Source organism: Oncorhynchus nerka, linkage group LG9a, assembly GCF_034236695.1.
Source record: "Oncorhynchus nerka isolate Pitt River linkage group LG9a, Oner_Uvic_2.0, whole genome shotgun sequence".
Taxonomy (NCBI): Eukaryota; Metazoa; Chordata; class Actinopteri; order Salmoniformes; family Salmonidae; genus Oncorhynchus; species Oncorhynchus nerka.
The window spans coordinates 4203010-4213448 of record NC_088404.1 but is presented as its reverse complement, the minus strand read 5'-3'; the positions used below and the strand labels follow the sequence as shown (position 1 = coordinate 4213448).

Below are 10439 nucleotides of genomic sequence, written 5' to 3'. Positions count from 1 at the left end.
ATTATTATTATGAAGGTTTCTTTGAAGCTGGATGGAACCTTCGTGGAGCTGGCCAACGGTAACGTCAGTGTCAACGGATTACAGTGAGTTCCCAGTCTAGTCAACAATGGATCTCAGATGTGGAAAACCATTGGCTCTTAGATGTGTAAAATACATAGTAATACAGGAAGTAAATGATACGGGGGTTTGTAATCACTTAACTACATCCAATGAGATTTCATTTTATTCAGAGAGTTCACTTGCATTTATCATATGTAGGAAAAAAAGAATGGAAAGTATTTGATTTTTCACTTCATTCAGTTGCTACATTTGTGCGAAGACTTGAGGTAAAATTCATAACAAGTTTGATAAAAAATGCATTAATGTCATGGATGCAGTGTTGCATCATCATTAATCTCATCTTGAGATCAATCTTTTGCTGTTTTAACATAATCTACATGATGTCAGTTTCAACGGGCAACAGTGAGTTCATCAGTGATCTAAAAGCATTCAGAGGTCAAACTCTTATTCTGAAGTTCAGTTGATGTGCATTTACAGATGAAAGTTACCAAGCTGAAATGCCATTTGATGAAATCCTATACAGACATTATTACCTGGTACAGTCTCAACAGGGGAGGAAGAAAAATACAAAGAAAATACTGTAAAGGACCATTTTGACCCTTGTTGGAATACAGACTCTCCTCTCTGATGAACACTATTGTTTTGTCCCTCTAGGGTCACCATACCGTTTGGTCAGTCTAACGTCTTCATTGAGAGGACTGTTTCCTATGTGAAGATCACAGCCAAGCTGGGGTTAGTCATCATGTGGAATGAAGATGACTCCCTCTGGGTATGTGTTTAGTTTGCTTACTCATTTCCATACGTCTTCTGTTACACTACAGTTAAATGTGGTTCACTCTGGATGAGAGTGTCTGCTAAATGTCAAATGTAAATGTGATGCTTTAATGCAATATTCTGGTCCAGATGAAAATGGTCTGTAGTTAGCTAGTGACTTTAGGGAACACCAGTGTTAGGGGAACTGTTGGGATAAGAGTGGGAACATCAGTGTTAACCTCTGATGGGATAAGAGTGGGAACATCAGTGTTTGGGGAACTGTTGGGATAAGAGTGGGAACATCAGTGTTAGGGGAACTGTTGGGATAAGAGTGGGAACATCAGTGTTAGGGGAACTGTTGGGATAAGAGTGGGAACATCAGTGTTAGGGGAACTGTTGGGATAAGAGTGGGAACATCAGTGTTAGGGGAACTGTTGGGATAAGAGTGGGAACATCAGTGTTAGTGGAACTGTTGGGATAAGAGTGGGAATATCAGTGTTAACCTCTGATGGGACAGGACAGACCAATAATCAATGTATATTTCTGCACGGTTACATACAGCATTGCCTCACTATCTATTGACATTGTAGTGAGTAAATACTGTATGTATTATCGTTCACCTTCGTGTGTACGTAAATTACCCCAGTGTACTCAGACATCATAACCTCAGACTGAAACTAACTTGCAAAGCAGACAGACCAGTTTTCAGACAACTCACATTCAGTTTAATGATGAAAACATCATCAATATGATGCTTCATTTTGTTATTTTCCAAGAATGCACACAAGAAAATACAAAACATTATGATGAGAGTTTAAACGGTTTTAACAAAAAGATGAGAGTTTAAAAGATTTTTTTTATTTAACCTTTATTTAACAAGTCAGTTAAGAACAAATGATTATTTACAATGATGGCCTACCCTGGCCAAACCTGGATGACGCTGGACCAATTGTGCGCTGCCCTATGGGACTCCCAATCACGGCCGGGTGTGATACAACCTGGAAACACGATGAGAGTTTAAAAGTTTTTAACAACATGATGAGAGTTTAAATGGTTTTAACAAAAAGATGAGAGTTTAAAATGTTTTAAAGGGAAGAGTGCATGTGCAGGAGAGGTAAAAAACAGAGGGGATTGTAAGAAACCTCCCCCTGTCAGATGTTTATAAAACACAAACCAACAAAAAATGAAATCCTGATTATAAAGACAGAGAAACAAATAGTGATATGTACCCTTTAAAAAAAATGTAGGTATCTAATGCTCAGTTTTGATCCTATCTGTACATTCCTAGCCTGAAAAACACTGCCTTTTGTGCTAACATCACACTCCTTGTACTCAGTGTCATTCTATTGGTCGCACACATATTTAGCAGATGTTATTGCGGAAGTAGCGAAATGCTTGTAGCACAGGGGGTGGAATGTTATTATTAACAGACTGGTACCGAGGCTAGAACAAGGAGTGGAATGTTAGCATAAAGAGACTGGTACCAAGGCTAGAACAAGGAGTGGAATGTTAGCATAAGGAGACTGGTAACCAGGCTAGAACAAGGAGTGGAATGTTAGCATAAGGAGACTGGTACCAAGGCTAGAACAAGGAGTGGAATGTTAGCTTAAACAGACTGGTAACCAGGCTAGAACAAGGAGTGGAATGTTAGCTTAAACAGACTGGTACCCAGGCTAGAACAAGGAGCGGAATGTTAGCATAAAGAGACTGGTACCAAGGCTAGAACAAGGAGCGGAATGTTAGCATAAAGAGACTGGTACCAAGGCTAGAACAAGGAGTGGAATGTTAGCATAAACAGACTGGTACCCAGGCTAGAACAAGGAGTGGAATGTTAGCATAAGGAGACTGGTACCCAGGCTAGAACAAGGAGTGGAATGTTAGCATAAACAGACTGGTACCGAGGCTAGAACAAGGAGTGGAATGTTAGCATAAACAGACTGGTACCCAGGCTAGAACAAGGAGTGGAATGTTAGCATAAACAGACTGGTACCAAGGCTAGAACAAGGAGTGGAATGTTAGCTTAAACAGACTGGTACCAAGGCTAGAACAGACTCATCTCAGGATGAAGAATGTGAAATGTCAGTACATGTGAACTGCTGTAGGCACATGGCCAGCTAGCTGTATGTGAAATGTACATATATATAAACTGCTGTAGGTGTATGGCCAGCTAGCTGTATGTGAAATGTACATATATATAAACTGCTGTAGGTGCATGGCCAGCTAGCTGTATGTGAAATGTACATATATATAAACTGCTGTAGGTGTATGGCCAGCTAGCTGTATGTGAAATGTACATATATATGAACTGCTGTAGGCAGCTAGCTTGCAATGCATTAACCCTCAGTCATGTTCCATTGGTTTTATAGGTGGAGCTGGACTCAAAGTTCCAGAATCATACATGTGGGCTGTGTGGAGACTTCAACAGAGTCCAGAACGAGTTCAATAGGAATGGTAAACAAAATCACCAAATGTCTTAGAGGGGCGGATTACGCTCCTGTTCTGTTTATGAATGTGAGGGTTCAATCTATGGGTTAGGAAGGGGTTATAAAGTATTTTTCTAGGTACCATTTTAAGAAAGGGTTATCAAAAACACAAAACACATGATGACAGAGGCTGTTTGTAAGGGGAAATAAACAGGTAAGATAAAACTATGTTTCTTTTCCCACAGATGATTATCTGAAGATAATCGACTATGCTGATATTTGGAAGATGAATGGCCCAACAGAAACCTGTACAGAAATCCCTGTTCACACTGAGCAGTGTGAAGACCAGGTATTTACAAGTCTAGAGCTGAGCTGAACATTTAAGATTTCTTATTCATTACATTTAAACATGACTGTTAGTTTAAAATATCACTATGGCTGACATTTGATCAGTACAGTCCCTCTGTTGCCTCTAGTAATTCTTCTTCTTCTTCATCCTTTCAGACCAAACTTTGTAAACAGCTTCTCACCAATCCTGCCTTCAGTAGCTGTAAGGACCTGATTGCCACAGACTCCTTCATCAAGGCCTGTGCAGAAGACATGTGTCACTGTGGCAACAGCAGCAGCAGTGTCACCTGCGCCTGTCCCACCATGTCAGAGTACTCCCGCCAGTGTGCTCACGCAGGGGGGAAACCCCAGGAGTGGAAGACCGACCAGTTCTGCTGTAAGGGAACATTATTTGCATTACACATCCTTTTTGTTTTGATACTGGATTGTTTGTTTGTATTGCTCTGTTGGTAGTTTGGATGTGGGTATAAAACAACCTCAGCCACAGTTATGTTGTAACTCAAAGTAAACACGTTTGATATGCAATAATGCTTTGCCTTAGGTAATCTATAGTGTCTTCTTCTTTGACATGCTTGTATTTACATTTATGTGACTGAAAACTGAGGAGCAAATCCCAATTTTCACTTCCAATGATATGAATAGAAGAATATGTGAAAATGTGAAGTAATGAAGCCTCAGAAACAGATCTGTGACTCTGGTTATTTGTGTTGAGCAGTGGAGACGTGTCCTTTAAGCATGCAGTACCAGGAGTGTGGTAGTCCCTGCACTGATACCTGCTCCAACCCAAAGAGGAACCAGCATTGTGAGGAACACTGCACCGACGGATGCTTCTGCCCTGCTGGTACATGCACTCATTACTGAATACAACATCATATATCAGCTATGTAACCATTTTAAAGTAGCTGAATACAACATCATATATCAGCTATGTAACCATTTTAAAGTAGCTGAATACAACATCATATATCAGCTATGTAACTATGTTAAAGTAGCTGAATACAACATCATATATCAGCTATGTAACTATTTTAAAGTAGCTGAATACAACATCATATATCAGCTATGTAACTATTTTAAAGTAGCTGACTACACCATAACAGGCTGCCTAAGTATGATTCCCAATCAGAGACAACGATAGACAGCTGTCCCTGATTGAGAACCATATCCGTCCAAAACATAGAAACAGAAAACATAGAAATAAAGAAACTAGGATGCCCACCCTAGTCACACCCTGGCCTAACCAAAACAGAGAATTAAAGCCTCTCTATGGCCAGGGTGTGACAGCAATGCTCTTAACCAATAAGCTACCTGCCGCCTAGGTATTCAGATATTTTCGAAACAGGTCACATGGTTTTAAAGAAATTCTGGAAAAAATCCTGACCCTTGGGTGGATGAAAAACCTGTCAAACTTCAGCAACCTATTTTAAATCTTCTTTCCTGTACACAGACACAACCACAGTGATTGGACAACAGAACTCACAGGGCTGAGCTTAGCATCATATAGGCCTATACAACTGCAATTAAAAATGGACTCACACGGTCCATTTATGTAATCAGTTCTGTGTTGTTTGATTCATTTCAGTTAATCATTCTGGATTGAAAAGGTCAAGGTAGCCTAGCCAGCCAGACCAAGTTTGAATATAGCCTTAACCACATTACCATGTGGTTTACCCTGGTCAGAAGGGACAGGGCGCATTGGCTGTAGACTATGCAGCTCCAGGCAGCGGTTGTTATCAGTAGCATAGTCAGACTGAGAAATCCTCTAGTTTTCTTCCCAGACAGTTTAAGTGTAGGCTGCTGAAACATTTCCGTGAAGAGTTCTTGCTTGGGTATGTCAGGAGTTATGTGTTATCATGTTTGCTAAATACATACCGGAGGAAAGCGGAGCAGAGTTTTGCTAGATTTTGTGATTTGCGCCTGACCTGCGCAACCTGTGATTTCTGTGAATCTGATTGGTCAAGACACAGTACAAAACGCACAAAACCTGCAGCACTTTGATTAAAATAATAGATAGGTTTACATGCGCAAGGTGACAAATTGAGTCATACAGCTGCCCTTGTGAATTGATCGCCCCCCATCTAGCTTCAGAGTTCGTTCAGTTCGGTGACCTAAACTGGGATATGCTTAATTAACACCCCGGCAGTCCTGCAATCTAAGCTAGATGCCCTCAATCTCACACAAATCATCAAGGAACCCACCAGGTACAACCCTAAATCCGTAAACCTGGGCACCCTCATAGACATTATCCTGTCCAACTTGCCCTCCAAATACAACTCCGCTGTTTTCAATCAGGATCTCAGCGATCACTGTCTCATTGCCTGTATCTGCAATGGGTCCGCGGTCAAACGACCACCCATCATCACTATCAAATGCTCCCTAAAACACGTCTGCGAGCAGGCCTTTCTAATCGACCTGGCCCAGGTATCCTGGAAGGATATTGACCTCATCCCGTCAGTCGAGGATGCCTGGTCATTCTTTAAAAGTTATTTCCTCTCCATCTTAAATAAGCATGCCCCTTTCAAAAAATGAAGAATTAAGAACAGATACAGCCCTTGGTTCACTCCAGACCTGACTGCCCTCGACCAGCACAAAAACATCCTGTGGCGGACTGCAATAGCATCGAATAGTCCCCGCGATATGCAACTGTTCAGGTAAGTCAGGAGCCAATACACGCTGTCAGTCAGGAAACTCTACTCTACAGCTACTCGCCCAAGCTTCCCCAGCTTCTCCTTCACCCAAATCCAGACAGAGCTGGTAAACCTGAACCCGTACAAATCAGCTGGGCTAGGGGCGGCAGGGTAGCCTAGTGGTAAGAGCGTTGGACTAGTAACCGGAAGGTAGCAACTTCAAACCCCCGAGCTGACAAGGTACAAATCTGTCATTCTGCCCCTGAACAGGCAGTTAACCCACTGTTCCTAGGCCATCATTAAAAATAAGAATTTGTTCTTCACTGACTTGCCTAGTTAAATAAAGGTAAAATAAAATAAAATATCTGGACCCTCTCTTTCTAAAACTATCCGCCGCCATTGTTGCAACCCCTATTACTAGCCTGTTCAATCTCTCTTTCGTATCGTCTGAGATACCTAAAGATTGGAAAATGCCGCGGTCATCCCCCTTTTCAAAGGGGGTGACACCCTAGACCCAAATTGTTACAGCTATATCCATCCTGCCCTGCCTATCTAAAGTCTTTGAAAGCCAAGTTAATAAACAGATCACTGACCATTTAGAATTCCACCGTACCTTCTCCGCTGTGCAATCCGGTTTCTGAGCCGGTCACGGGTGCACCTCAGCCACGCTCAAGGTACTGAACGATATCATAATCCATCGATAAAAGATAAAAGTACTGTGCAGCCGTCTTCATCGACCTGGCCAAGGATTTCGACTCTGTCAATCACCACAATCTTATCGGCAGACTCAATAGCCTTAATTTTTCTAATGACTGCCTCGCCTGGTTCACCAACTACTTTGCAGACAGCGTTCCGTGTGTCCGGACCTCTGGCAGTCTCTATGGGGGTACCACAGGGTTCAATTCTTGGGCCGACTCTTTTCTCTGTATATATCAATGATGTCTCTCTTGCTGCGGGTGATTCCCTGATCCACCTCTATGGAGACGAAACCATTCTGTATAGATCTGGCCCTTCTTTGGACACTGTGCTAACTAACCTCCAAACGAGCTTCAATGCCATACAACACTCCTTCTGTGTTCTCCAACTGCTCTTAAACGCTCGTAAAACCAAATGCATGCTTTTCAACCGTTCGCTGCCCGCACCCGCCCGCCCGACTAGCATCACCACCCTGGACGGTTCCGACCTAGAATATGTGGACAACTATAAATACCTAGGTGTCTGGTTAGACTGTAAACTCTCCTTCCAGACTCATATTAAACATCTCCAATCCAAAATCAAATCTAGAATCGGCTTTCTACTTCGCAACAAAGCCTCCTTCAGTCACACTGCCAAACTTACCTGAGTAAAACGGACTATCCTACCGATCCTCGACTTTGGCGATGTCATCTACAAAATAGCTTCCAATACTCTACTCAGCAAACTGGATGCAGTCTATCACAGTGCCATCCGTTTTGTTACCAAATCACCTTATACCACCCACCACTGCGACCTGTATGCTCTAGTCGGCTGGCCCTCGTTACATATTTGTCGCCAGACCCACTGGCTCCAGGTCATCTATAAGTCTATGCTAGGTAAAGCTCCACCTTATCTCAGTTCACTGGTCACGATAACAACACCCACCCGTAGCACACGTTCCAGCAGGTATATCTCATTGATCATCCCCAAAGCCAACACCTCATTTGGCCACCTTTCCTTCCAGTTCTCTGCTACCAGTGACTGGAACGAATTGCAAAAATCACAGAAGTTGGAGACTTTTTTTCCCCTCACCAACTTTAAACATCAACTATCTGAGCAGCTAACCGATCGCTGCAGCTGTACATAGTTCATCTGTAAATAGCCCACCCAATCTTCCTACCTCATCTCCATACTGTTTTTATTTTATTTACTTTTCTGCTCTTTTACACCCCAGTATCTCTACTTGCACATCATCATCTGCTCATTTATCACTCCAGTGTTAATCTGATAAATTGTAATAATTTATTCCTATGGCCTATTTATTGTCTCCTCATGCCTTTTGCACACGCTATAAATATACTTCATTTTTTCTACTGTGTCATTGACTTGTTTATTGTGTTATTGGCTTGTTTGTTGTTTACTCCATGTGTAACTCTGTGTAGTTGTCTGTGTCACACTGCTATGCTTTATCTTGGCCAGGTCGCAGTTGTAAATGAGAACTTGTTCTCAACTAGCCTACCTGGTTAAATAAAGGTTAAATAAAATAAAGATACTTTTTTGTCAAGTCTCAAATTGCAAGTCACATGACTGGAGTCCACGTCCCTGTATTTTAAACCAGGAAGACTGAATTAAACCTCATGTCAGATATGTTCTGCAGGAAGTAGGGGTGTCCTGCAGCACCCCCTAAAAAATCATAATTTAATTTTTTTTTTTTTTTAAATGTACACTGGGCCTTTAATATAACATATTACATTTATTAGTAATGTCATTTATGGGATCAGGTGACTAAATGTATTGCTTTTAATGTAATTTACGGAATCAGTTGACTAAATGTGTTGAATGTAATTTAAGTGGTTTTAGTTGACTAAATGTAATGTTTTTAATGTAAGTCATGGGATCAGCTGGCTAAATGTGTTGAATGTCATTATGGAACCAGGTGACTAAATGTAATGTATTGAATGTAAGTCATGGGATCAGCTGGCTAAATGTGTTGAATGTCATTATGGAACCAGGTGACTCAATGTAATGTCTTGAATGTAAGTCATGGGATCAGCTGGCTAAATGTTTTGAATGTCTTTCTCATAGGAACCGTGTTTGATGACATCACTCAGACTGGCTGTATAGCTGTGAACCAGTGCTCTTGTCTCCACAACGGACAATCTTACCAGCCTGGACAATCATTCTCAAGAACATGCCACAAATGGTAAGAGCTGCATTGCGTTTATATTCACTGAATTGTTGTGTGTGTTGATCCGGGTGTGATGAGGCTAAACTGACTGTCTCTCTCCGTTAGTACCTGTATCCAAGGCCAGTGGAGCCAGATGTGTTGAGGCTAAACTGACTGTCTCTCTCCGTTAGTACCTGTATCCAAGGCCAGTGGAGCCAGATGTGTTGAGGCTAAACTGACTGTCTCTCTCCGTTAGTACCTGTATCCAAGGCCAGTGGAGTCAGATGTGTTGAGGCTAAACTGACTGTCTCTCTCCGTTAGTACCTGTATCCAAGGCCAGTGGAGTCAGATGTGTTGAGGCTAAACTGACTGTCTCTCTCCGTTAGTACCTGTATCCAAGGCCTGTGGAGTTGTATGTGTTGAGGCTAAACTGACTGTCTCTCTCCGTTAGTACCTGTATCTAAGGCCAGTGGAGCCAGATGTGTTGAGGCTAAACTGACTGTCTCTCTCCGTTAGTACCTGTATCCAAGGCCAGTGGAGCCAGATGTGTTGAGGCTAAACTGACTGTCTCTCTCCGTTAGTACCTGTATCCAAGGCCAGTGGAGCCAGATGTGTTGAGGCTAAACTGACTGTCTCTCTCCGTTAGTACCTGTATCCAAGGCCAGTGGAGTTGTATGTGTTGAGGCTAAACTGACTGTCTCTCTCCGTTAGTACCTGTATCCAAGGCCAGTGGAGTTGTATGGATCTAGATTGCCCTGCTACCTGCTCCATAGTGGGAGGTTCCCACATCACCACTTACGATGGGAAAGCCTACACTTTCCATGGCGACTGCTCATATGTCCTGTCCAAGGTAGGGATCTAACCTACTGTATGGAGACTGCTCATATGTCCTGTCCAAGGTAGGGATCTAACCTACTGTATGGAGACTGCGCATATGTCCTGTCCAAGGTAGGGATCTAACCTACTGTATTTAGTGGTATTAGTGCCAACAGAAATATTGAATAAAAATGTGGTCTCTTTCATACAAATTCAAAGTGAATCAATTCAGATTCCATGTCATTTGGCACTAATATCTCCATGATGCCTCCATGATGACTGTATGTTTAGTAGATTTAACTCCTAAATCGCTAGCGAACATGTAGATTGCAGCCGACAGCTTGCATTGGAGGTGTTTATACATACCATTAGCATCACTATCCATATTAATCTCATAAATACTTTTCAATCAAGTTGAACCATAATATACAGTGCCTTCAGAAGGTATTTACAAAATATTTTAAAAAATTAAACATTTTAAAAAAACTACAAATGGCTTTAAAAGATAAATCAAAAAATGTTGAGTCAATAGGTATTCAACCCCTTTGTTATGACAAGCTTTATGTTCAG

The 10439-nt window shown here is 41.8% G+C and overlaps 1 protein-coding gene across 1 annotated transcript in view; it reads left to right on the top strand.

The window, feature by feature from the left end:
- Positions 1–437: 437 nt before the first annotated feature.
- The window catches only part of LOC115121657 (mucin-5AC-like), a 29662-nt gene continuing 19660 nt past the window's right edge, over positions 438–10439 (top strand). Inside the window, exons 1-8 of the mRNA XM_065022776.1 lie at positions 438–442; positions 715–829; positions 3180–3264; positions 3482–3585; positions 3741–3960; positions 4300–4425; positions 8972–9089; positions 9765–9909. Coding sequence (XP_064878848.1) covers positions 438–442; positions 715–829; positions 3180–3264; positions 3482–3585; positions 3741–3960; positions 4300–4425; positions 8972–9089; positions 9765–9909 — 918 coding nt within the window. The remainder of the gene's footprint in view (positions 443–714; positions 830–3179; positions 3265–3481; positions 3586–3740; positions 3961–4299; positions 4426–8971; positions 9090–9764; positions 9910–10439) is intronic.